Source organism: Neolamprologus multifasciatus, chromosome 18 (genome assembly GCF_963576455.1).
Source record: "Neolamprologus multifasciatus chromosome 18, fNeoMul1.2, whole genome shotgun sequence".
Classification (NCBI taxonomy): Eukaryota; Metazoa; Chordata; class Actinopteri; order Cichliformes; family Cichlidae; genus Neolamprologus; species Neolamprologus multifasciatus.
Window position 1 is genome coordinate 29,507,563 of NC_140456.1, and position 27,915 is coordinate 29,535,477.

The following is a 27,915-nucleotide window of genomic DNA, read 5'->3' on the forward strand; positions in this document are numbered from 1 at the left end:
ATGTTAAATGTAGCGTATAATGTCCCGGTAATTATAGTATGCCAAAAAGAGATGTAATAACAGTTTTACCGTTTACTTTATCACAAATTTGATGATGTAATATTACCTTTCACATTAATACAATGTTATTTTTTTAATTTTATGTTTTATAGTTCTGCATTCAGGCACAATTTTTATTACTTATCACATAAAATTAAAAGTTTAAGATTTTTAAAAGTAAAGTAAGAAAAGTAAATGTAAAAAAAAAGTTACCTTTTATAGCTGTTAATCAAGTTTTGTGTTATGATTTATAATTTGTTATACTTTTGATGTTACATTTTTTCTTAACTTATTACCACCTTCAAACACTGTGCAGAAATATATATATAAAACTGTATTTTTACTTAATCAACTTCTGATTTATCACAAATATACTCTTTTCTTCAGTTGCATTTATTTTTATGCTACATTTACTTTACAGGTTAATTTAAATCTATATACTTGTAAGTTTTACAGTTTTAAACGGCTGTTCTAACAATTGGTAAATATATATTTTTAAGTGACTTTCTCATTTGATATTTATAATTCATATCCATTCATCAATTTGTCCATTTGGAGTCGCAGACAGGGGTGGATAGGGTGTAGCCTATCCCAGCATTCACTGGGTAGGTGGTGGGTACACCCCTGCCGTGAGGGAACAATGCTAACCGCTATACCAGGGGTCTGCAACCTTTTACACCCAAAGAGCCATTTGGACTCGGTTTCCACGCAAAAGAAAACACTGGGAGCCGCAAATACTTTTTGACATCTAAAATGAAGATAACACTGTATATATTGTTTTTTACCTTTATGCTTTGTGTGAACAACTAAGGTGTGTTGTTTATGAAATCCATGAAGTGCTACAGAGAAAATTACATTTTATTTATGTAATCAACACATTTTGAACTCTTAAAGAAATATAACAAAAGGAAAGACACCAACCTGAACTAAAATGATCCATGTAGCAAACAAAAACTGTTGTCAGCCACCACCCTTATATCGCCTTTGGGCTGTTGGAGCCTTGACCTGACTTTTAAAAAATAATTGGTAAAAAAGGACTATGCTGCTGAAAAATTAAAAATAGATATTTGCAAAATTCTGCCTAAATATGTATTTTACCAGGTTAATGCGTGCGGCGGGGCGTGGTCTGCAGCGCCGCTGCAGGGGAGGCGGACGCACCTGAGCCACACCCGCAATCACGCCTCGCCGCCTTTACGTCTGCGCTATCTGTGCTGTTGTGTTGTTGGTCGTGTATGTCGGGCTGTGAGGTGAAAAGCTACAGCCGGCTGTATGCGTACAGCAACCGTGTGTGAAAAGTGTTCACTAAAGAGATGCTGAAAAGCGTGTTCATGCAAACATCGTCGGTCTGCCGTGATATGTTTACAATGGGGTGCGCAGAGGTTCTGCTCCTGAACCTCTGCGCACAGCGTCTGCTAATCGGGGCTGTACGAAGTCAGTTTACGCAGGACTGTAAGCTGTCATCTGTCAGGCGTGAGCGGTGTTTGTCTTTAACATAGTTCACGGTGGAGAATAGCTGCTGACATAATGTGGATCCGAAGATCCATAATTGGCCTACCTGGAGTTGAAAGTCTCGATAAATGCACGGCGTTTCGGCGGGTATATCGGCTTCCGTGAGTGTGACTCTTATTTTGAGCGATAAAAAAATAATAGAATATAATTTTATTTTTATATTTCAATATCACAATAATCTTCCAATTTAGAACTACAAGTTAAAAAGAACTAACATAAATAAAATACACTTCAGCTAAATACTAATTTATTTCCCAAACCACGCGGAGCCGCAGTATAAGGACTGTATAGCCGCAGGTTGCCGACCCCTGCGCTATACAGTCGTGCCGCTGATGGGCAAAACCCACTGAGTATAAAACCTAAAAAATATGCCAGCTGTCACTGCCCCCTGCTGGTGGGGCAATAAAGTGCATCACTCGTGGGTAGTTTAAATAAGCTTTTACTGGTTTCATTTTACAAAATACAGCTGATTGATACATGAGGAAGACATTAAGAGCAGGGATTAAAGAAAAATTGTCAGGCACATATTGAAGTGTGAACCGGGAATCATGTGGCTGATGAGCCAATATATAAATATAAATAAACTCAGTGCATCCATAGCTGTGTGCGTGTTCCACTGAGTGTTAAAGGAATATGACAACCCAGTATATTTCGGCACTGGCAGTTCGGTTAATGCTCTTCATGAAAATGTCAAAAATAAATGTAAATAACACTAAAAACCCTTTCTAACAAATATAAGAGTTTTACTGGAATAATAATAACAACAACTTGTTACAATAAAGAAACTACAATCAAAATCATGGCATTTCAATATGCAGACCCACCCAGCATACTTCACATGCAAAAGTGCCAGTGCTAAGACCATCGCCATACTTTTTCTTAACAAGTTCAGTCCAAAAACATGTCAGTTCACAGATTTACAAATATTTTCAACAACTCTGTTGAACTCCCCTGGTTGATCTGCGTACACGTGGTGGGAGGCTTCATTTATCAGCTGCACAGAGGAGCAGATAGGAGCAGTCAGCAGGAATGTACAGCAAAGTTGAGTTTAATTATATCAACATGACATTAAGCTGAATTAGACTCGTATGCTTGTCTTTGTGTCTCTACTTACCAGCACTCTGGTGTTGGAGTGGTTCCTAATCTGAGCCATTTTGTATCCAGATGAGCTGTCCACCCAGGACTGTGCTCCATACAGCAGAGTGACGGGCATGGAGGCGGGCAGCTGATGAACCCGATCCAGCATCGGCCTCTTAGCCCATCCCAAGGACTCCGTCATGGCCCTGAAACCCACCTCTCCACTTGGATGGAGGAAGAGAAAGAGAAGGTTATCACTTCTCTCTAATCAGAACTATAAGAAAAACATTAACATTGAAATTTGTGTTGATAATATATATCTAGAAAGGGTTAATGCCATAAAATTTCTTGGTGTGATCATTGATCATAAGGCCTGTTGGAAATCACACATCACTTATGTGAGGGGAAAGTTAGCACGGGGCATTGCTGTCTTGGGGAAAGTAAAACAATTTCTGGATAGGAAAACATTGTATATGTTATATTGTGCTTTGCTATTACCATACATTCAATTCAATTCAATTCAATTTTATTTATATAGCGCCAAATCACAACAGAAGTCGCCTCAAGGCACTAAATACATGAGTTATTGTGTAGAGGTTTGGAGAAATACATATAAAAGTAATATTCAGACTATAATCATAATGCAGAAAAGGGCCATTAGACTAATAAATCAGGAGGGTTATAGGGCTCACACAAACACACTCTTTATTAGGACGCAAGCTATAAAATTCCAGGATCTGGTGAAGTTTAAAACAGTGCAAATAATATATAAGGCAAGGAAAGGGATGCTCCCAATCGAAATAAGTAAATGGTTCTTAGAAAGAGAAGGGAGGTATAATTTTAGAGGGAAGTGGAATTTAAAATTACAAAGAGTAAGAACAACATTGAAAAGGATGTCTATTTCAATAGCGGGAATTAAATTCTGGAATGAGTTAGAAGAAGAAATAAAGGTCAGTAGTGATATAAACCAGTTTAAAATAAAACTCAAAAAAGAAATTTTAAATAAGTATAAGAATGAAGAAAATGCAATTAACCCAAGACAGCAGTCAAACTGATGTTTATTTTCTTCTGCAAATTAGCAAATCTAAATATAGTTTAGTTGAACATGAGAAAATATTTTTTTTGTGATGTTATGTTCTAAGTTGAAGGCGTTGTATACGTTTTTGTTGTTCAAATTTAGATGATGAGGATATAAACCTGAGGGGGTCGGGCTAAATAAGTATATACTTCTGCCTACTCCTTTTCAAACAACTGCATGGAATGATTTTATGAAACATTGGTGAACGTATATGTTTGAAATAAAAAAAGAACTGAACTGAACAGAATCACATTTTTAATATGGAAGGGGGGGGGGGGGGGGGGGGGGTTCTTCACATACCTTGGTGTTTGTGCGTTACAGTGGTAGATGTACTGGGTCATGGTGTCGTCATCAAACAGATCTTCAAACTTCCTTTTGAAATCAGGACGGAATCTGTTCACCAAGCCCGGACCTGGATGCAGAACACGTTGTGAGAAGGAGGTCGCAACATTACGCGTGCCACAGCGCAGCAGCAGAAGGATGTTCGCACTTCTTACCCAACGGTCCCGCTGCTCTAATCACAGCAAGTGGGTTGAAGAGGGTAACGACTGCTAGGATAGCCTTCACCCAGCGGGGAGGGGACGGCCTCTTCACCACATCTGTCCCCTGGCCCTGCTGGTTCTGGACCTTGGGTCGCTCTGGAAAACCCCAGGGATCTACCAGAATAAGGTGTGATACTCTGTGAAAAAGAAAGCAGAATATAATCACGATAACATACAGCACGATGTATTAGTATGAGTCGGCAGCTCATTTATAGAAAAAAGTCACAAGTTGGTAAAAATGAAACATTACAGTAGAAATAACTGATGGCTGAGACTGAAGCAACACAGTACAGTTTCAAGCTTTAACACAATAACAGGCTGTAAAAACAAAGGGAAGCTGATGAGGTTGGTGATAATTTTCACATTATAGACAGTAACGTGACCCGCTGTTAGCACAACAAATATTAGTCAGTGCAGATTTAAGTTTAATTTGCTAAAAAAATAAATGTCATTTTTATTGATGTCTGACATGGTGGGTTATCCAGGTGGAGGCATTCATCACAAAGAGGACACACTGTGACTATAAATTGATGGACATGGTCGACAGAGTGTTGGATGGTTGCTTAATTGACACTAAACGCCCAAAGCCTGCCCAGAAAATATCCCCAACATCATTAGAACACCAGCAGCAGCCTGAACTTCTGACACAAAGGAGAACGACCCCAAGCTTTCATGTTGTTTATGTCAGATTCTGACCCTAACACCGAATCTCAACAAACAATTTTCCCGTCTTTTATCCTGTCCAATTTTGGTGAGCCTGTGTGAAGATGCTCTTCTGGATAATTTGTAACAACTGTTTATTTAGTTACTGTGACCTTGCAACAACTCAAAGCAGTCTGGCCGTTCTCCTCTGACCTCTGGCATCAACGAGGCATTTTCTCCCAGAGAAGTGCCGCTTGCTGGATATTCTCTCTTTTTTGGACCATTCTCTGTTAACCCCAGAGGAAAAAAATTCCCAGAAGTAGCTTTATCTAAAAAATTTACTGCTGCCCATTTGGACCAACCATGACACATTCAAAGTCACTTAAATCATCTTTCTTTGCCATTTTGAGGTTCCGCGCATTATCTTGACCACGTCTCGATACCTGAATGCGGTGATTTGCTGCCATGTGATTGGCTCATTAGAGTTCTATTAACAAGAAGCTGAAGAGGTGTACCTAATAAAGTGGACAGTCAGATTATACTTTGGAAATTGTTGCTTTCTTGAGGACAGTAATATAAGATGATTTGTATACTGTTCATATCTATACAGTACCATTAAGCTACAGCCAGCCTTTAATAACATAACAGGTTTATTATGTTGCTATGGCCACGCCTGGTTAATATTCAACATGACACATGTGACGCACGTAATTCAAATACTAGTGACTAATGTAAGCCACAGGTAATTCCGACCACAGATGATGGACTGCGTATTTCATCAGCTTTCTTACCTAGATGGATACTGAATGGCATAGGAGGTCGCCAGGTAACCCCCCAGGCTGTGTCCCAGCAGAATCATGTTCTCCAGGCCTACAGACTGCCTCCACTGTTCAATGGAGTCCACAAACTGCTCCTCTGCCTTGGCAGCATCTGAAGGGAAGGGAGGCCTGGAACTCCTGCCAAAACCAAGGAGGTCAAACGCGTAGACGGGCCTTGACCGGCTCAGGGCGTCTAGGTTCCTGATCCACAGACCCACCCCTCCTCCAAAGCCATGAACCATCACCAGTGGAGTCTTAGGCACTACAGGCAATACAGGAACAGGAAAGAATGATGTATTACGCCATTGTTATGACAATTCATACTTTACTGCTATGTCTGCTTATAATCAAACAAAGAATACAAAAAGGGGAGCTGAGATCTCTACCTTGTTCTACAGGTTTGCGAACCGCTTTGTTGGTGATGGTCAGAGTCCATATCCGGTACTGGTTTTGTAGGGTCACAAATCTGGCCCATAGATCATTCTGAATACCTGATGTTACCAGACAAGGAGGAATAATCATTAGGGTTAAAGCCTTAAAGAAAAAAAGTTATATATCATTTCCTGTTATGTAATCACCCAGCTAATATCAACATATCCTTACAGGCAAGAATCTTAGATTCAGTTGTCTTCAAAAGGGACATGGAGGTAGGGCGCCAGGAAGGCCACCAGCTCCAAGCTGAACTTGTCCTGATGAGGACAGAATGAGAGAAAGACATTTGAAGAATGAAGGGATATTAGATAGTGGAGTAGAAACACAATACAAATTCCTCCGATGCAAAACCAAGCAAGTAAAATCAATGTTATCATTATTTGAAATACAAATAATGTTGCATAGATAATGCACTTGACACTTGTGTGGTACAGAGCCAGAGCCGAGAGTCACGTTTCATCATGCTGTTAATCAAAGTCAGACTTGTAGGACTGATGGTGGTGGGGTAAATCCTGCTTACCTCCATTCTCATTAGCATTCGTTTTTAGAATAATAGGGTTTTTTTTCTACACTGAGGTACCAAAAGGACAGGATCGCGTTTCTGCTTCTGTCATCATTACATCAGGTACATCCCAGGAGCTTTTCACCTATTCACCAATCAGCAAGGCAGTTTAGCTTTGCTGAGTCATTTTGATAAGTCACACTCACCCCGGTTCCTCCTTTTTTTGTTGTCAGCCAATAACAAGTAGAACGCACCTGTTAGCCAAGAGTGCAGGTGACACTCCAATAGAGTGCTACCTACCTTATGATTACCTTATTAGACCTACCTTCACAAGTCAACAGTAGACTACACTTACCATCATTTTACTATAACTTTGTATGTCTTTGTTACTTAAAGCTAACTGTTAAATAACTTTCTGCCGTACTAGTATTTGCCTTTATGTTTCCAAGAGTAATTTCACACAGAACGTGCCAAAGACCATGGCAACATCTACATTTTACATTAAAGAAGCTAGAGACCGATTCACAAACAATGACACAGCACAGTCTTACAGTTCATCCCGCCCAGAGCCCAAAACGCGTCTGAATACAGACAGTCTTCCGAGATTTAAGTACCATATGATTAAAGGCGACTAGCTGCGTTTTGTGAATGGTTGTATTGGGCTGCATTAAGCTAAGTTACTTACTCTGTTTCACAATCGTTCTGCACAGGTGCGATGGTCGCAGGGTTATCCATTGGTGGGCATATTCCGGTGACTACATTCAGTCTGATCACGTTTGATAACACGCTCTGTCTCCTCTGCTTTCAAGTTACACTCAGCTGATGTATGCTAATTTCTAATGTTTTGTAACAAGTACATTCCTACGTCAGCTGATCAAACACAAAGATCGTTTCTCGAAATGATGCTCGAACTGTACGAAAAAAAAAGTCACACGTTCGGGGGTTGCGGATCCGCTTCCTCCTGTTGTCAGTTTACAGTGTTTTGTAGCCATTTGACATTTTAGCGCTTGTGCTGTTTTCATGTTTAGCTGCTAATATTAACCTATAGGCAGCTTATGTAGGAGAGAGCAGTGTGTCATGATTTATGGGAATCATCATCACTATACAAATTCAGAAAACAATATTTCAAAATGTGCCTGTCTCTAAAACACTTCAGCTTCTGTTGTTTAAATGTGCTACAGGTATAATTTTTCATCATAAAATCAAACACAACGACAATAATAATAATAATTTACGTAACATAATTCAGTGGGCTAGAATTCTAAACTTTGACAATACAAATGAAGTACGATCCTATTGTGCTAGTATCAGATACCAGATACCAATACTACGATTGGTACTGATACTCTCAATATTTCTACTTTCAGCCTCCATATCCTTTCATTTTTTTCTTCTTTTTTTGCTATTATCTACTGTGCTGACCACCACACAGCCTGAGGTCACAAATTAAGCCATAAAAAAGAGAGAAATAACAACTTAATATCGTTGCAGCTCAAGATATCAGCAGAGAAAATCATCTGTCTTATTTTTACATCTCCGTGCTCTACTCTGCGTGTCTTGGCTTTTCGTTCCGATTTGGTCGGAACGTATAACGTGCAACACCACGTCCGTTTCCGGTTTATTGGGACACGTCACTTATTCGACTGAGGAAAAGGTTTCGTGCAACAAAAACCTGAGTAATTTTCTGCTAATTAGACGGCCAAAATCATGTCGAACTCAGTGATATCTGTTATTTCTCGGTTTCTGGACGAGTACGGCACCACGACGCCCAACAAACTCAAAGTGGTGGACGCATATCTGCTGTACATCTTGTTAACCGGAGCCCTGCAGTTCCTCTACTGTCTCCTCGTCGGCACCTTTCCATTCAATAGCTTTCTGTCGGGCTTCATCTCTTGCGTGGGCGCTTTTATTCTCGCAGGTAAATGTTTATTCGATTAAACGTGTCGCTGGTAATTTTATTTAATTTTATTTTTTACAAAAAGGGGTGATCCAGAACATGTACTCAGGCACAAGTTAGCTATCTATGCTAAACTAGTAGCGTGACTTCAGTTAATATTAAAATGAAATGAATACACGTGTTTCCCGAGTAGCTCTCTGGGTGGCATTGGTTCATTATTTTCAAGACTGCACAGATGCTTATTTTGCACCTAGAAAAATGTGCTTTAAGCAGTTTTCATACATTCCCGTAGCCCTGAACTTTTCAGGACTGTCCACCGCAGGTGCATGGAAAGGCCATGGACTCAAAGACTAAATGTTAGATGGTCACACAGTGATTTGGACCATTGACTTGTAGGCTTTGCATATCCAAGCCAAAATATTACGTTTGTCCTCTGCCATATTTTTTAATTTATTTTTTTGGAAAAGCCAACAAAAACCTTTGGATGATGGCATAGTGTGCCAAAATATTAGCCAACACTAGCAAGCTTGGTTCAAACTGTTAGCGTAAATAAGCACATTTTAATCAAGTAATAAAATATCAGAATTAAAAATATCAGAATTAAAATATCAGAATTAAAAACTGAAGCACAAACCAAGTCTATTTTGAATAGGCTCGTTTCTCAGGCAATTCCATTAACACAATAAAAGTTCATCTGTAATTGAGACAGTGTGTAGGGTTTAGTTGTATATGAGGACGTTTTTTCCTCCGACACTGTCGGCCCTTCAGGTGTGCAGAGATTTTGAATTGGTTTTCATACGGTTTTTTTTTATTAAAATGCTCAAGGTACCAAAAGCACAAACATGGTGGAATGTTTTATAATACAGATAGAGATTGGGGGGGTAATAACAAAAAAACCCCACTGTTTAGCTGCTGTGAAGGGGAGCCCATGCATAGAGGCTAAAACAGTTTTTTGTTCGGTGCTGTAAACGTTTTACCCCTTTTGTCCTGAAAAGCTGACGTGGGCACCCATGTTTGTGAATGTGAAAACTTGAGAACAAGTTGATGTAGGATTTTGAAATTTCCCTGGCTGACAGCCAGCATTCTGTTTTTAAAAAAAAAAAAGAAAAAAAGAAAAAAAAAGAAAATACAGTAAAATTCGGGATTTTAAGATGGGCATTGACTTGCTTTTGGAGCCAGCCTTAAGTGGCCATTAGTATCAATTCACTGATTTATTTGTAGAGCTGTCGGCATTGGCATTTGTAATGGACGATAAATACAAATTTTAAAAATACTGATTGGAGAAACACCCTTCACCATGTTAGCTTCAAGCTGGATTGACCTGAGTGTAAAGAAGTAAATACATATGTACACCTAGCATATGTTAGTGGAAATTGTTTGTTTTGTCCATCTGGAAAAACATAAATACATAGGCTCATATATCTGTATATATATTCGTTGGTGGTTCGATCCCTGGCTTCCCCAGTCTGCATGCCAAATATCCTTGGGCAAGATACTAACCCCAAATTGCTCTCCGATGCATCCATATCGGAGTATGAATGTGTGTGAATGTTACTTAGAAAGCACTTAAAGAAATGTGCTTGTGCGAATGGGTGTGAATGGGTGAATGTACAAGTTGTGTACAGCGCTTTGAGTGCTCAGAAAGAGTAGAAAAGCGCTATATAAGAACCAGTCCTTTTTTTTTTTTTACCATATCAGATTTTATAATCAACAAGTATTGGTTTCTTTAAATATTTATGGTCGTGCTCTAGCCATTAGAAGATCTCGAATTTCTTTTTCTGTCAGCTGCTTGTTGTTTGTGGCATTACAAACACACATGATGCCAACAGGAAGTTGCAGAGTGCCCTCTGGTCTACACACTATGTAACATCAGTAATCATAACATGATTGAAGGGTGTTTCTCCTATCAATACTTTATATCAGATTTTCATATATTGTCAGTTATGAAATCCAAAACCAATGGCTCTTCAAATGGCTACTAGAAGTCAGTAATTTAAGCCCATTGATAAATCGGTTGGCCTTTACAACTCATCATGTTGGACATTAACAAGTATGAGAATTTAATTGGTTTATAAATGTGATGGAGGTGTGGTGTTTTTAGGATGACAAAAATGGAGAAATTATCAGTCTGCATTGACCAGTCAGCTATTCAGTTAATTATTTCAGCTATACTGCATCGTATCTGTGCTTCCTATTTCCATCTAAATGCAAAAACAGGTAACGAGCTGAAAATTTAAAAAAAATTAGGCTGTCTGACTTTTGGTGTTTAACTACTAAACCACTAACCCTAATATTAAAACTATTAAATTATCATGGGGAAAAAAACTCCGCTGTAGCCCCACTGCAGTTGTGCATTGACAAGTGAAAGAGGCACATGCTGATACTTAATCCCTTGTTTGTTTTTCAGTGTGTCTTCGTATCCAGATCAACCCACAGAACAAAGGAGATTTTCTGTCCATCTCCCCAGAGAGAGCCTTCGCCGACTTCCTGTTTGCTCACACCGTCCTCCATCTCGTTGTGATGAATTTCATTGGCTGAGGCAAACATGTAAGTGCGTCTAAGTGTTCCACGATGAGAAACTGTAGAAATTGTACAAAATATCCAAACTAAATCTGCCATATGTGTCTGTGGATATTGAGTTGTTTTTGTCAGTGAAAAGTAAACAGATATATTGTCCTTCAGGTGCTCTGTCACATTAGACATTATTGCCAGTTCGTCACTTCATTCTCTGTGGAACAGCGCAGCAGATCGTACATGTGATAAGATGCTTCTCTGAGGACTACATGATGACACATATTGCTTTTGCTTTACTAGAAAATGGTGATATTGAATTTTTAGACTTGCTGCTGGCTGGGAAGGTCACACTGTGTCATTTCTTCTTTAGCTTTCATAACTTTGCTGTCTCACACAAACGCCGCGTCTTTTGTTTGTGTTTTTTCTACAGATCACGACGAGAAGAAGTTATTAAACTCCCCGCTGATCTGGACTATCCCATCCTCACCGAATAAGTCGGATCTGGCCACATACGATGCAGTGCTATTTTCTTTTCTTTCTACTTTTATGGAAACATTTTTTATGTAAACATTTGTCCAGCATTCCCTTTTTTGCACCGACACAAAGAAATAAAAACAACTGAAATGGTGGCCTTGTTAAACAGTGGTTGACTCTATTCACGTGTGTGTGTGTGTGTGTGTGTGTTATAAATTTTTTTAATGTAATTAGATTTAACAAGTAGCTAGGTCTGTGAATGATAGCAAAAAGTGCTATGTTGATGCATTTCTGTAAACAAGTCTTGAGTCATACCTCCTTGCTTTATGTTGTGCTTGTTTTGTTACACTTTCTTACATTTCTTTTTTTTTTTTTTTTTTTTAGAAGTGGCCTTGAGCAGTAGCTCTTCTGGCTTTGTGAAGCCCTTTCAAAGTTTTTTGTTGTCGGTTTTCCTTTTTTAAACCACTTAACACTGACCTATGAATCATTCGGGCGACCGTGGCTCAGGGGGTTGGGAAGTGCATCTGTAACCGGAAGGTTGCCGGTCCAATCCCCGGGCTCTCTGTCCTGGTTGTTGTGTCCTTGGGCAAGACACTTTACCCTACTGCCTACTGGTGTTGGCCAGAGGGGCCGATGGTGCAATATGGCAGCCTCGCTTCTGTCAGTCTGCCCCAGGGCAGCTGTGGCTACAACCGTAGCTTGCCTCCACCAGTGTGTGAATGTGAGAGTGAATGAATAGTGGTATTGTAAAGCGCTTTGGGTGCCTTGAAAAGCGCTATATAAATGCAATCCATTATTATTATTCAAGCATAAAAAGGCACCTAACTCAAGGGATGAGGCAGCATTGTCTGCATGTAATACAACAGAGAACCACTTTTAAAGATACACTTTAAAAGTGGTATTTTGTTATTAGCAGCCTGTTGCTAAACACATAATTTGTTCCAATTTCTTCAGTAGGATCTACTAAAAAATGCAGAAGAAAAGTTTGACAGGCATAAAATTGTATTTTTGCTCCAACGAGGTAATTATCAAAGCGGCATTAACCAACAGCTTGGTATATCTCAGCATGGTGCCCAGTGTGTCCTTAAAATATGTATTGAAATTGGACAGGTAGAAGACAAAAGCTTTTCCTGCCTGCCTCTTCTATCTACAGCAAATGAACTGTATCTGAAAATCATATCTTTATAAAATAGGAAAAAATTCAGGAAAGACCTGACATAGGATATGAGAGATGTCTCCTCAGCACACCTACAGTTTACTGAAGCCTCACCACAAATGTTCTAAAGGGAAAGGCTGAGGTGTACCAATTACACAAGAACTGGGCTGTAAACAGGTCCTGTGGTCAGTATGTATGTGTGGGAGTGTCTACAGCCATCTGTAAAACACAATGGAGGCTATGCCATGGTTTGATGGTGGAATTCCAGCCAGATGTGTTGGGGATCTTGTCAAACTTGATGGTATTATGAATGCTGAAAAGTACCATTAGATTTTGATTCACCATCTAATACCATCTGGAATGTGTCTGATTGCGAACACTTCATTCTTCACTCATCACAAACACGCTGTCAGTGCGCTATAACATATCTGGATGGAAAAACACGTAATGGAACACCGTGAGGCATGGATCGGCCTCCCAAGAGCCCAGACCTAAATGTTATTGAAGCGGTGTTAGAGCATTTTGACAGACAACAGAACAAAAGGCAGTCAACATCCAAAGAAAAGCTTTGAATGGCTTTCAAGAAGCCCGGAGAACTGCTAGATGAAAGCTTGCCCGAGAGAATTCAGGCTGTGTTGCAGAATAAAGGTGGTCATGCTAAATATTGACTATAAAGCTTGTTAGGATTATACAAGGCCCTTATTTGCATTATGCTGTATTTCCGTATGTATTTACACATGCTTCCTATTTCTCATTTTCCTTGCAAAATATAAAGAAATCAGTGGTGACTCCACACTTTTGCACAGCACTGTATTCCTGTGCATCCCCCCCCCCCCCCCCCCCCCCCCCCCCTTCTTCTGCAGCTTCTCATACAAAGTAGGATTGTTCAAATCTGGCTTTTCAAATTACCATTTAGTGCTGATTATTGCAAAGAGAAATCCTTTCTTCTTTTCAAGGATAGCAGGGAAGAAAACTCTACATCCAAATGGTTGTGGCAAAGGACTCCAGGCTCAGTGGTGGAACTCACATCTTTAGAAGTTGTGCATTTCCATTTTATGCCACAGTCCAAAATGTCTCTTTTTCTTCCCCCCGCTTTTTTTCTTTCTAACTTCGGGATCTAAGCTTAAGCATATTCAGTTCTACATAAAGAAATGCATACTGTATTAATGTGCCAAGTCTCAGTTTTAATTGGAGTGGATTTACGGCAGTATTGAAAAGTCTTCCATAAAAATGCAGAAATTTTTACTGCAGAATTTAGGGGTCTGAGAATAATTGCACAGATCCACATCCAAAGTCATATTTAATCATTCTTATTGAAAAGCAAGTGGTGAATGACTGCTTTAAGTCTTAGATATCTGCAAACACTTTGTGTTTTCCCTGGAGATGCCCTCACAGACCTTTACTGCAGACACCTGGGGTTCTCTCCACCTTTTCTCTGCCTTCACTTTTCAAGGTACAATGCAGCCAAGTGTCCAATTACCTTTAAACAGCGACACTAGAAGGACCATAACTCCCACACAATCCTTTCAATGTTGAAGTGAATCTATTTTGATTAGTATTTCTTACACTACATTTAATTCTAAGTGTCACAATCTGGGCTCTGTAGGCTCAGTGTCAAAGGTTTCCCAGCAGAAGATTGCACAAGATAAGCAGTTAATCGTCTTGTTGTCACTGTGGCTTACATGATATTTATATCATAGCCCTTGATATTTATACATAGGACTATGTATTTCGCTCAGAATACTTAAGATACTTTTCTCATGTCCATTTTTAATGTAGGTCCTGGTAAAATATGTTTTCACTTGGAAGAGAATATTCCCCACCACTCCGCACTTTGCAGATATTCTGTTATTCCCACAGACTGCATAATTTTTTTTCTTCCAAGTCGAAGGCAAAGGAACTCGTATTTTCCTGCTGCCCTATTTCTGCTAAGAGAGGGCAAAGCGAGAACATTACCCCCAGAGCAAAGAGAGGGTTTGCTTCTATTACTTGTTCTGGGAGAAGTGATTGAGTCAAACACATTCCTACCAAAATTGCTTTAAACTGTGCAGAGCCAATATAGGCTTATATTTGTCACAGAAAACACTGACCCGAGGGTACATTTCAGCTAGTTTGGTCTTGGCGTGTGAGTTTGTGGGGGTGTTTGAACTGGAAATGAAACCCCCTCTCGGTGCATGCAGAGATGAAAAATAGAATCGAGTACACCGGGCCATGTTTCAGAAACCTTAAAGGTCAGATCTGAGTTTCTTCCTGTGCTGATTTTATGGCAAGCAGTTAGGCAGTCCATCTACCTGTCTCTACATATTAAATATAAATGTGTCATCATTCTCTCATTATAGGACCTGTCATGGGTACAGGGCAGGTAAAGGTTACTGGAAGATAAACAGTCACTGGTGGAATTAAAGACACAAGCAGCAGTGATCCTCATGTGACCAATGTGGAACATTATAAATGCACAAAGAATACTGCTGTATAACATGTATAGAATACAGTGCATACATCATGCATATCACTCCAAAAGTTGATTCTGTTCATCTGGACGTAGCGTTTTCTGGGAGAAACATTTCGTCACTCATCCAAGTGACTTCTTCAGTCTCAGCTGACTGCAGGTTTCCCCAATCTTATAAACAGTACATTTGCATAATGACTGAAACCAGCCCACTGAAGGAACAATGGGCTGGGAGGTCAGTTCCTTAATCATAATTATGCAAATTCTCATGACCATTGATCAACAACCACCGACCAAAACCCACTGATCAAAGACCACTGATCAATGGCCATGAGTACCATTCACAGAGAGTTGGGGAATGGCTGCAATCACAGCATTGTAAGATGGCAAAAGATGTACCCTTTGGCCCCCTTCTCGATTCAGAGATGGTCTTTCCCTTTTCACGTCCTCTTTCGCCATCTTACAATGCTGTGATTGCAGCCATTCCCCAACTCTCTGTGAATGGTACTCATGGCCATTGATCAGTGGTCTTTGATCAGTGGGTTTTGGTTGGTGGTTGGATGAGTGACGAAACGTTTCTCCCAGAAAACGCTACGTCCAGATGAACAGAATCAACTTTTGGAGATTTCTTTTCCTGGATGATTGAGAATGCATCAAGACATCATGCATATCAGTTCATGTTTATCTAATAATGTTGACTTCCTGTTGTCACTTGATGGGGCTTTGATTGTGACTGTGACTCAATTTTGGTTTGATAAGAGCTGAACTTTTCACATTGAGTGAGACGTTCCTGTGTTGTGATTGAACATCTAAATTCATCACGCTGCAACCTAATGAAACTCTTATGAAATACTTTTTATAATGAAAGCGTTGCAATTCAGCATTAAACAGGTCTTTAGACTGAGTGAACATGATAAGTCACATAAATACTCTCAGATTGAGTTGAAATTTCATACATTTTAAGTACGTATGCTAGCTGTTGCTACAACAATCACTCGGCATGCAGATATGCTCAGGTTGGGACTCTTATCGCGCATGACATCTGGAGTAGACTAGAAAGCCTGCATGTGAACTGAAATACAGTGTTACAGTGTGAAAAATATCACCAGTAGGTGTAAGTAGGTTGAAAACTGCAGTCAACTGAATTTTGTTTTCTTACCCCTCCTAATTCAAGTGCATAATCATAGCTACAGTGGCTGTTGTAAGACAAACAACTCTGGCCACCATTCATCTGTAGTGAGTGTAGGCTGTCAGTCCACTCTTTACTTCAGCTGTCAATATGCGTCGACATCTATTTACTTTGGCAGAGGCTGGAAAGCTTTGTGAAAGGAATCCAAAATGAATCATTCAGACAGTTACTCTATCTGAATGATAACAGAGTAACTGAGATGAGTTGTTGAGGATTTCTTAAACTTTTCTGTCAGTAAACGCTGGTGTTTAGCTGCAGTTAGTAAAACTGTCTTTGAAGTGCATCTAAGATTGCTGGACACTTAGTGAGACACAGTGTGAGAATGTAATCAAACTGTTTATCACAGGCAAAGTGTGAATTTTAGGGATTAACATTGGCTGACATAAGCACCTGTTGTTATTGTTTACCCAGCTCGTTGTCAGCTGCGTAAAGACGGGAAGGTTGTGCATCTAATCTGCTGAGATTGTTTGTGAAAATGTCTGGAATAAGTGAGTATGTTTATGCAAATTTTAATGTGCTGGACTCCTGACTTACGTTTAGGAAATGAGGTTTGAGGTGGAAGGAGGAAGAGGAAAATGTTTTTTCAGTTGCACGGTCTCTTTCCTTCGTATCTTCGCTTCTTTGGTGAAAGTGACCCCTTCTCTGACAATAAAACATCGGTTTGATCCTTCATAAGTCTGAACTCTGAAGATGTAGACACAAATTAAAAATTATCCCCATGCCACACAAATGCCTACAAGTTATATTCCCCTCTTTCCTGTGGCATACTACATATGTGGCCACATACATTAAACCTGATTAGGTGGAACAGCTATGTCTTTCTTGGCTACTGTATTTAAGATGGCAGGGCAACATGGCAGCTTCCAGAAATCTGCGCCTACTATGTATTTTGAATACATCAACTTGTTGGTAGACGTAACTAAATACTAATGATTACTGTGCAATGTTAGTATGTTCCTGTCAAATACACTCAAAAAACTACTTACTGTATCTTTAAAGATTTTTTTATGTGTGCATATTTTTCAGAATTTCATGCATACAATATTTTGGTAATTGGTAATACTCATGTCATCTTAATCTTAATCCATTCTTAATCCATAGGGTTTTAGAAGCTGTGTGTGTTTATGTGAATATTCCAGAATGCAATTGCATTTCTGGTGGCAGACACCAGTATGGGACAAGAGGGCCTCGCTTGCAGTCGTCACACTAATTCATCCCAAAGGTCTGGTTGAGGTCAGGACTGTACAGGCCTGTCAAATGATTCCATACCAAACGCGGTCATACATGTCTTTATGGACCCTGCTTCGTTCGTGCACCATCCCCAAACTGTTCCCACTAAGTTGGTAGAAAGAAAATTTTCACAACATCTTCGTATGCCGAAATATGAACAGTTCATTTTTGTAACTGTGGCCGAGTCAAACTGACCCCCCACCACCACACAAACACACACACCTTAATCCCCACTCCACTAAACTTTACACTTGGCAGTCAAAACACTTGTGAAATGACCGGACCCACACAATGTACAATTGATGTGATTTAAGCTTTATTTTTGACCACAAACACTTTTTTTAGGTACGGCACTGTCTTGTAGCCCAGAGCCAGCTCTCTCTGTGCCTTCCTCCACTACATACTCTCTCCTCGCCAGTCTCCTCCATCACTATAAAGGGGAGAACGTCCACAGCTGGACTGGCCATCGGAAATACCGGGAATTTGCCCGGTGGGCTGATGGTGATTTTACATTTTTACGGGCCGATGTTTTTTGTTTGTTTGTTTGTTTGTTTTTTGTAACGGTATAAACAATGAAAGGTGGTGGATTGGCCAATTGGTCATGATTACCTCTGGGCTGGACGATGAGGTAGAACTTTAAAGTTCTGCATTGAGATGAAAAGGAACGCGATTTGTCCCGAACTTCAGCAAGAAGTACGGGAAACATTATTGAGATCCTAAATTAATTCCAGCTGTTATCCACTCGAGCGCTTTAGACCACTATGATCTGGATGACTAAAATCATAGGTTCATTGTACTTTGAATACTTGGTTCTGTTGTGGAAATTTTAAATAACCTGCAAACACCCCCAGCGAGCGTTTTGAAGTGGTTTAATAACATATTTCAATATGGAGAGAAACATCCCAGCCAAAAACTAGGATGATCTCTGAAATTTGGCCACTGCCCTCACATCTCACACAGACACTCAAAGAACATTGCACAACACATCACGTATCCCTATACCTTCAGTCCAGCTCATCCTTGACCCCCTCCCACTCTAAGTTACGACCATCCTTCACCTCCCTTGAGCAGGGTGTCTGGAGATCTTCAAGTCTACAATGGGTCCACTGTGAAGGTGCAATAAAACCTGGGGCCCACTTGTGATAACATACAACGGGTGACAGGAGTGATCTTGCTATACTAAAGTAAGAAAGTGATATTACTATTACTAATGTGATATGATTAAAGTCATATATCATGAATCATTATATTATTAAAATATAGTCATTATATTATGACTATAATATAATGACTATAATTATATTATATTATAATGCATTAATCATATATGATTAATGAATCAGAAAAGAAATCTGCCACAACAGTTCCTAACATGCAAACACACAAAAACTTCATTGTATAACACTACCAACAGGTGTGGATTTTCAGCAATATTTCAGTAATTGTATGCAATCAATAAGTCTTTAAATAACCTTGGCCACTATTCAGTTGTAATGTTTTGTTATATAATATAAACTTTTACTAGTACATTTTTAGACTTTACTCGAAAATGACTAAACCACATTTGAAGAGTAAATGTGTAGAAAACAAAGTCATTTACAGTCTGCATTTTGAACAGTAACCTGTCTAACAATCACACCACAAAGAATACCAGAGTCACAAAAATAAAGACAAGCATTAGGCATTATTACAGTATTCTGTTTTCATCTATATAAAAGCACTGCGGCTTCCCATTAGACATATTACAAAGAGACATCATAAACATTATAAGCAAAGTCAAAGATTTCAAATAATCTGAGAAAAGCTATTAAAATCAGTTTTCCTTTTATCAACATGCCCTCTTATCAAGTTCATCAGTCTGAAATTTCTTGTAAGATACAAAAAGACATACAGTCTGCCACAGTTTTCAAAGCAATACAAGGATATGGGTTAGGGATCCGAAAATAGTAACTTTGGGAAATGTTAGGTTTCATTTCTCCGGAAAGGTCAAACTGGGCAAAAAGTTGAGTTTCACTTCTGAGATCATCCCAGATCTTTCCAGGAAATAGATGACCATAAAAGGTTTTGTAGCAGAAGCAACAACAAAAGAGCAAGTGGGGCTTTAGGGACATCCTTCACAGAGCAAATTGAAAGGATTGGAATAATTGTTTGTTAATTCAGTGTCTGAGGGGGTTGTGCTTTGAAGCTTAATCCGACAAATGAAGACTGGACCATATCCAAGGTTTTCAGGCACCAGAATCAAGTAATTTCACTGCAGCCTGCCAAATGAATTCTCCCCAGCTATGGAAGGGAAAGGCTTAGTATGTGCCTGTCAGGGGGAATAACGTTATTGTAAAAAAAAAAAAGGCTAAGTATGTCATGTTTTAAGTTACAAGCCTAAACCTTGAATGACAGTCTATCTTTAGGGGAAACAAAAATGTGGTAAATGGTAAATGGACTGGTTCTTATATAGTGCTTTTCTACTCTTTCTGAGCACTCAAAGCGCTGTACACAACTTGTACATTCACCCATTTGCACAAGCACATTTTTCCTAAGTGCTTTCTAAGTAACATTCACACACACATTCATACTCCGATGGATGCATCGGAGAGCAATTTGGGGTTAGTATCTTGCCCAAGGATATTTGGCATGCAGACTGGGGAAGCCAGGGATCGAACCACCAACCTTCTGATCAGTAGATGACCTGCTCTACCACCTGAGCTACAGCCACCCCTGTGGCTGTGCTGTTTAGTTAGACAATAAGATTGTTGATACCTTACATGGCTGGATGTTTTACGCAAAATCCATTTGCAGCTGGATCCAGAAAGCAATAAATATAGCAAATAGGACATGCAAGAACTAAACTGTGTAAAAATCCTGTTTTGCTTTTATAGGTGTCGTGCATTCCTGCATATATGTAAAAAAATATGAGTGAAACTTAATGCGCCGCCACCCAGATCAGCTTTCGACATTCTCCTCTGTTCGTTACCTGTAGCTTTATTTAGAAAACTGCTATGATTGGGATTAAATTTCGCATCTCTCATCGCAAGAAAGACAAAATATTGGAATTTGAAAGGTGTATTGCAAAAGAAAATGTTTTTCTGAGAATTAAAAATGTTCCTCTTGCGATAAAAAAAGAGCCACTAAAGTCCAATATGGAGTTTTTTTTAATTGTTATATTCTACGCACATTATTGTGAATCGAAATCAAACATGAAAAATACCTATATACTTATATATAGGCTATACATGAGCTGAGAAACAAGGAGTAGGTTTCCTACAGAGAAGATAGATTTAACATCAGCATAACATTAATCTTATTCAAATTTTAGTGTTCACCACAGGAGGTGAACAGTGTCAATAAAATCTGCCTGGCATTTATGTAGTTAACATCTGGAGCATCTGGATCCAGCCAATTGTCACGTGACAAAGGGAAATTTGACACTCTGTGGAACCTGCAGTCTGTGTTTGCGCAGCAGAGAACACTTTCTTGTTAAGCGTCAAACTTGAAGTGGAAACATGCCGCGACTCTTTATACTCACGCTCAGCCTGTTACCATGGATCCCAGGTATTCACTGTGACTGTGTGCATTTGAATAGAGAAGTCAGACAAAAAAGACTTTCAAGCTGTTTTCTGCTTCACATAATTGGAAAAAAACAAAGATAATTTATGTCTGTGCCGCCTGTTCCTCACTTCTCTGCTGTGCTTTTAGCAAATACTCTTGCTAAAATGTATGATACTCCTTAGGCATTCCTTTATGACTTTCTGTTATTAATCGTTTGTTTAAGACAGACTAGAAGGTTGTTAAAAGCTTGCAATGTTTTCCCCAGGAGCCGGAGAGGGCTTTTGTGTTTTTGGAAATCTTCCAATCGTCTGTACTGTTTGCCCTTTAGCAAACAGTATGTTTGATGTTTATTTTGTCAGGCCTTCAAAAGCCCGTGTATTATGAAGGGATAATCCAATTTTGGAATGAGAAGTATGAAGAGGGAAGTTGAAGCAGGAAATGTGCTTCGTAACAAAGGAAACTGAAGCGATAAATATGGTACAAGTGTTGCCAAAGGCCACATTCCCCCACATCGCATTTATAGATAACAGGTGTCCAATGTTAGCAACTGCTATATTAAGGTTGTGTCATAACCGAAAGTTTCATTTCAAATTGGTGTTTAACATTGAATTATCTCCACTTCTTATCAGTTGTTCTCTGCTGGGTGGCCACTCAGAACGAGGTTAGTGTCCTGGAGGGTGGATCCATCACTGTCCCGTGTCGATATGACCCTAAGTATGCTAACCATGTCAAGTACTGGTGTCGTGGGAGCATGAGAGAGTTCTGCACCAGCTTGGCTCGAACTGACGAGACCTCCTCGACCAATCCAAGTAAAGACAAAGTGAGCATTTTTGACGACCCGGCCCAGGAGATGTTCACAGTGACCATGAACGACCTGAAAGAGACGGAGTCTGGGTGGTACTTGTGTGGCGTGGAATTAGGTAACGGGTGGAAGGCCGATGATGTTGCTTACACTAAAGTGAAAGTTATTCACAGTGAGTAATGGAGAAATATTAAGATGATAAACATTTCTTCACCCACAGTTTTAAAGAAGTTTGTTGCATTTTCATGATTTCTGCAGGTGTGTCAGTCGAGAACAGCATGGTGAGTGGGGAAGAAGGAAGTAGTGTCACGGTTCAATGCCTTTACAGTGAAAGATTCAGGTATTTGGTTTTGCTTTGGAGGATTTTATCCACATTTTATCCTTTAAAACTCTTAGAACTGTCCTTAAAGAAGAACTGATCACACTTCAGTAAATGTGGGAATTTGTCCGGAAACTTCCACTGGTGTCAAATGCTGGTGGACAGTGAGCATTCACTGACTCCCCTGTGACTGCCTGCCAACAGAGAAAGTGAGAAGAAGTGGTGTCGGAGCGGAGGCTGGAGCTCCTGTCTGTCGACGGGTTCTGAAGGGAGTTACGAAGATACTTCAGTGGCCATCAGCGATGACAGAACTGGGACTTTCACTGTAACCTTAAAGAAGCTGCAGATGAGAGATGCCGGCTGGTATTTATGTTCTGCAGGGCAACAGCAAGTAGCCGTACAGGTTCAGGTCACACCACGCGCCTCAACTAGTAAGTTGATAAAGAGCCTTTCATTTTTTTGGACAAAAAATACATAACAAATTACACTTTTGAACTTCACTGTCTAACTGACTTGAAACTGTGAAGTTTAAGCTTCATTATGGATTTTCTGTGTGCTGATATCATCAAGGATGAGTATTTTTTTCATCGCAGGGAGTTTAGAGTTATTCAACATCCTTATGTAAGACTTCCCTCTCTAGAAATGTACCCCGATATTTTTATTTCTGAGTGAGTGTGCAGCCAAAAATCAGCCAACATTTAAAAGATTTATGACACAAAAGTCATATGTAACACAGTCAGTGGTAAAAGAAATACAACTGACAGGAGCAACACAGCTGACGACATGCATTAAGAGGAAAAGAGAAACCTGTATTCAGATAAAAACCTTTTTATTTTCTCTCTGTGTTTCTATAAATATTAAGTGCTTCTCTCAAAATCAGCATGTGGTGCTGCTTCTCAGCAGAAGGTAACCTCATCTCCCTACAACTTAAAACACTCTGTTTAATAATGTATGCTGCGAATGCAATTTAACACCGTGAATGCAATGATTGAAAGCAATTCTTTTCAGTTTTCCAACCTTACTTTGTTATTGACCAGATTACACAAATGTCATCCTTTCAAACCACCGCGTCACATCAAAATGAGTCATACTATGAGATCATTGCTATGTTGAAATGAGTATTTCTGAAGGCAATGCAGATCATGTTGAAAACAAATGCTAATTTCATCTGGTAGTGAGGTCTAGTTAGAGTGTGATTATTTATTCAGTACTAAACCTCAACATTATAATAATATTTATGTCAGTTATGTTAATCTCTTCTACTTTTATCACATGTACCATGTAATTTCTGAGTCATAATAATAACAGGACAAAATTAGTCATGATAGACTGTCGACTGTGTTATCCATGGTAACAGGTAACACAGTTGACATTTCTTTAATTTTAGGCCCATGTCACCCCTAAAATGCAGCCTAGTGTTAATTTGAATAGCAAAACTTGACATTTAGCTAAATGGCCAGGAAAAAAATTAATTATGGAACTGGTTGATTTAAAAAAAAAAATGTTAAAAACAACCATGCCCTAATATAATATTTATCATTGCTCGAAGTGAATATTTGGTCGATACAGCCTGTAGACATGAAATTTCTACAGGCTGTATCTGTAACTGTAGAATGAACTAAAATTTGCTAAAATGCTAAACAGAGACTTTTTCATTATTGTGTGTCATTGGTCGCAAATGATTTTAACATACATACTGCCATTTTACAGCATTGTTTTAAGTTCAAGAAAACATACTAAGACCCTTCCCATTTTTCACAGTCCTTACATGCTCATTTTTACAGGCATATTTACCATCTCTATGTTCTTAGGTTAGAGGAAAAGCAACATTTCCAAGACAAATAAATGATCACAGCTTATCATTTGGATAATCTATTAGCATTTTAAATCATGCATTTTAGGTAGTTGTGTGATTGCTTGGCATTTTCTCCATGTCACCTGGCAGCTGCTGAATTGAGAAGAAGCAGCTTTAAAGATCAATATGTGTTTGTGACAGATGGCAGAGGCTCTCAAGTCTCTACTTGTTTGGGGTATTGATTATTAAAAGTCACCTATCAACAATATTGACGTTAGGACGCTGCAAACACTCTTCACCTATCACAGCAGAGTTGTTACAGTATTTTTTTAGCGCTACAATATCTTTACCTTCAAAAGCAGAGCCTGTGACATCCCCACCTACTCCGAGTCAGTCTGCTGTGTACCTCCCTCCACCCAAACCCATCACTAAGGAGTCCTGGAACAGTCACCGGTAAAAGTCAAGCACTTCTTTATCTTCACTTTAATGGATGTTGAAGGTGGGTTGTCTGCTCATTCTGCTTTGTGCCTGCTTCCTAGTTACATGTTGGAGTCTGTAGCGGTGTGTTCGTCTCTCCTGCTCCTTGTGGGCTTGGCTGTATTAGCAAGAAAGTTGTGGATACTGCATAGTAAGGCAACTTCATATTCCTTTGAATTTTAAATTATGAAGTGTGTGTGTGTGTGTGTCTGTGTGTGTGTGTCTGTGCATGCATCGGCCACAAATCCTCTATATAGATTTATATGATATAAAAATGCATTAAATTTATCTGACTACTAATTTGCATTCATATTTGTACTTTCATATCATCTTTCTAGAGGAGGATTCTGAACTTAGACACTTTAAGGAGATGAAAGAGAGATTCTCTGTAAGCCCCCATTATCATGGCCATCTCTGATCTATTACATTCTTTAAAAAACACAATTATCAGGGATCATTTTTAATCAGATCACTCATTCTTCTTTCTGTCAACTACAGGATAATCCATCGGACATGGGTGACCCGCAACATGTTCCTATTGCTTTCCATAACAAGGCTACCATGGACGTACGTGCTTACTAAGATCATTTTGTGAACTGTTAATTGTTACTGTTTGTAACTGAATGTAATTTTTCTATTAATTTTCCACACTGGTCTTTGTTCCAGTATTTTTTTTTACCATACCAAACCACGTCTGAACAGAGCTATATGTTCTGTTTCCTGCAATATAAATTTGGGACATTATAGTCTTGTCTTGACTCAGTATTTTAGACTCAATAAAATAAATCAACAAAATACACGTGTATAATTATATGTGACTTTTTATTTATTTACCAGACTGTATGTGTTTATGCAACCTGTGACCTTTTTGGGAAAGATTTTTACTAATTATAGGGGTCATATGGCAAAGCTACTAGCTAGATAATCATAAAACTTTCCTTTTTAGTTACACTTCAGTAGACCTAGAGTGCTGGGGCTTCCCATGATGCACTGATGGTTTCTTCTTCACTAACCTTTTTTCACTGCCTCTGTGCTTACATGCCACTTTGCATTTAATCGTCCTTATTAATCACTCACTCTCTTCCACTGTGTATCTTTTGTCATGTCTTCCTCAACAAACCGGTCACTGCTGATGTCTTCCCCTCCCTGAGCCTGGTTCTGCCCAAGGTTTCTTCCTGTTAAAAGGAAAAGGGAGTTTTTCCTTCCCACTGTTGCAAAGTTCTTGTTCAGGGTTAGCTCCTTGTAGCTTTTTTACATTAATATATATAACACCTTGAGGCAAGGTGTTATATATATTATATATATATATAAAGTTGTTGTGATTTGGAGCTATATAACTAAAATTAAATTTTGTTGAATCTGCCAATCAAAGTTGTTACTGAAGAGAAGAAACACTCACTTGGGGTTTAACTGTTTGTGTTTCACAGATGGCGTATATGGACAGTATAGTTTACTTTTGGCTCTGCTTTAGTTTCTGTCTATTTTGCTTATTAATGCAATTGACTCTGGCTTTTTAATACTGCATTTGCTCAAAAAGGTCAAAATCGTACAGTGTAGAAAGTGCAAAATGATGTCAAATACTGTCAAAAGCACGGCAGCGCTACACGTGGTGATATAACCTTGTCTGTATTAAAAGGCTGGCCAATCAGAAGCCTAGGAGGAACCATCACCAACAATAGCACCGTGCACACTCTGACATCAAAGGAGGAAATAGAGGCCCACACCTTTGATGCTCCCAGACATCAAAGGTGTGGGCCGTTTTCCTTGTTCACATGTGAACACATAAACTGACTTTCTGAAAACCTTCACCCTGTAAGCAGTTTTCCAAAGTGCTGTTTTCAGTGGTCTAAAAAGCTGTTTACATGCTTACAAAAAAGCTACATTTTTCTATGTCTAAGTGTAGCCAGACCCACACAGACACACACTTTAATAGTCTTTAATGCATCCATGAGTACATCAGTTTCAAGAGGAAGAAACTGTTACATGCCAATGAAACTACTACCAATTGAGAATAAAACTGATTGTAAGACTTTCTTTCTGTTATCATAAGGCAACATAATTATGCAGTCAATTAAAATAACATGTTTACACTGATGGAGTCCAAGAAATCATAAAGCCTGTAGATATAATGGTCATATGCAGTGGTCATTTTTTTCAGCTCCAAACTGCTGCTTGTTGCTACAAAGGCTAAACAGAAAGAATATGAAATGCAAAACAGTAAATCTTGTCTGCCTAAAAAGCCCATGAGACCCAGAGGGGAAAAATGATTTCAGTTTTTGCTCCTATTAGTGGAACTAGACTGCACTGTTTGATATGTAGTATCATCATAATGATATGGCTAATTAACACATTTAGACATGGATACAGTCTGACGGAAAACTTGTGGAGGAAAATGTACATGACGTTAGCGTAGTTGTGAAATGCACTTCAGAAAATAGGAAGTAAATGAAGACAGAATGCATTAGAAGAAGTTGGCAAATTAACTCTGAAAGGAACAGCTCTACATTTTATGCTTGAACTGTCTGTTCTCATACTGAACCACAAACCGGGCTTTAGAATTGTAAATTGAACAAGCTAATGAGACCGTCGAAACCACTGCGGAGCCCATGAGTCAACTAGACCTTGAAAATATTGTATTAATATTTAGCTCACCTTCATTTTAGGGGAAAAAATATCAAAATTCAAAGAGTCAAGATTCATTCACTGTGCCATACTGGCACCTATGTTCAGGCATAGCAGGTGATAATTTTGTTTGTGAACTGCAGCCCTTGATAATGGAGTGAATTTGACATCTCATCAACTATGACCCCTTATAGCAGCAACATGTGTTATTTTAGGTTATATTAATATCACCAGAGGTTAGGATTCAATTCATTTCAATTCACAACATCAATAACCTCAAGGGACTTTATATTGTAAGGTAGACCCCACAATAATACATACAGAGAAAAACCCAACAATCATATGACCCCCTATGAGCAAGCACTTTGGTGACAGTGAGAAGGAAGAACTCCCTTTTAACAGGAAGAAACATGCTGTGGAAGATAGTCAGAGATTAATCACAAATATGATTCAATGCAGAGAGGCCTATAGTGAGTGACAGAGGTGACTGATGAAGAAATACTCAATTTCAATTCAATTCAATTTTATTTATATAGCGCCAAATCACAACAAAAGTCGCCTCAAGGCGCTTCATAGATACAGAGAAAAACCCAACAATCATATGACCCCCTATGAGCAAGCACTTTGGCGACAGTGGGAAGGAAAAACTCCCTTTTAACAGGAAGAAACCTCCAGCAGAACCAGGCTCAGGGAGGGGCGGCCATCTGCTGCGACCGCTTGGGGTGAGAGAAGGAAGACAGGATAAAAGACATGCTGTGGAAGAGAGACAGAGGTTAATAACAGATATGATTCAATGCAGAGAAGTCTAT

The 27,915-nt window shown here is 39.1% G+C and overlaps 3 protein-coding genes across 4 annotated transcripts; 2 read left to right on the top strand and 1 right to left on the bottom strand.

Moving 5' to 3' along the window:
- Nucleotides 1–1,971: 1,971 nt before the first annotated feature.
- abhd4 (abhydrolase domain containing 4, N-acyl phospholipase B) lies at nucleotides 1,972–7,542 on the bottom strand. Its single transcript, XM_085141234.1, has 8 exons — nucleotides 7,325–7,542; nucleotides 6,309–6,394; nucleotides 6,092–6,196; nucleotides 5,679–5,967; nucleotides 4,201–4,382; nucleotides 4,004–4,115; nucleotides 2,663–2,849; nucleotides 1,972–2,542 (listed from the first exon to the last, which is right to left on the bottom strand). The coding sequence occupies exons 1-8, from the start codon at nucleotides 7,372–7,374 to the stop codon at nucleotides 2,453–2,455; spliced, it is 1,101 nt and encodes a 366-aa protein (XP_084997360.1). The 5' UTR covers nucleotides 7,375–7,542; the 3' UTR covers nucleotides 1,972–2,452.
- Nucleotides 7,543–8,239: 697 nt separating this feature from the next.
- Nucleotides 8,240–15,419, top strand: dad1 (defender against cell death 1). Its single transcript, XM_085141235.1, has 3 exons — nucleotides 8,240–8,557; nucleotides 10,944–11,083; nucleotides 11,481–15,419. The coding sequence occupies exons 1-2, from the start codon at nucleotides 8,347–8,349 to the stop codon at nucleotides 11,072–11,074; spliced, it is 342 nt and encodes a 113-aa protein (XP_084997361.1). The 5' UTR covers nucleotides 8,240–8,346; the 3' UTR covers nucleotides 11,075–11,083; nucleotides 11,481–15,419.
- Nucleotides 15,420–20,957: 5,538 nt separating this feature from the next.
- On the top strand, nucleotides 20,958–25,279 carry pigr (polymeric immunoglobulin receptor). Of its 2 annotated transcripts, none has more exons than XM_085141566.1 (8): nucleotides 20,958–21,094; nucleotides 21,721–22,065; nucleotides 22,152–22,233; nucleotides 22,417–22,643; nucleotides 24,370–24,460; nucleotides 24,547–24,635; nucleotides 24,823–24,872; nucleotides 24,983–25,279. In XM_085141566.1, exons 1-8 carry the CDS (start codon nucleotides 21,046–21,048, stop codon nucleotides 25,064–25,066), a joined length of 1,017 nt encoding a protein of 338 aa, XP_084997692.1. In that variant the 5' UTR covers nucleotides 20,958–21,045; the 3' UTR covers nucleotides 25,067–25,279. The 2 variants fall into 2 exon arrangements, with proteins under 2 accessions (XP_084997692.1, XP_084997691.1); XM_085141565.1 differs by having other exon boundaries at nucleotides 20,959–21,094; nucleotides 24,367–24,460.
- The last annotated feature ends 2,636 nt before the right edge of the window (nucleotides 25,280–27,915 follow it).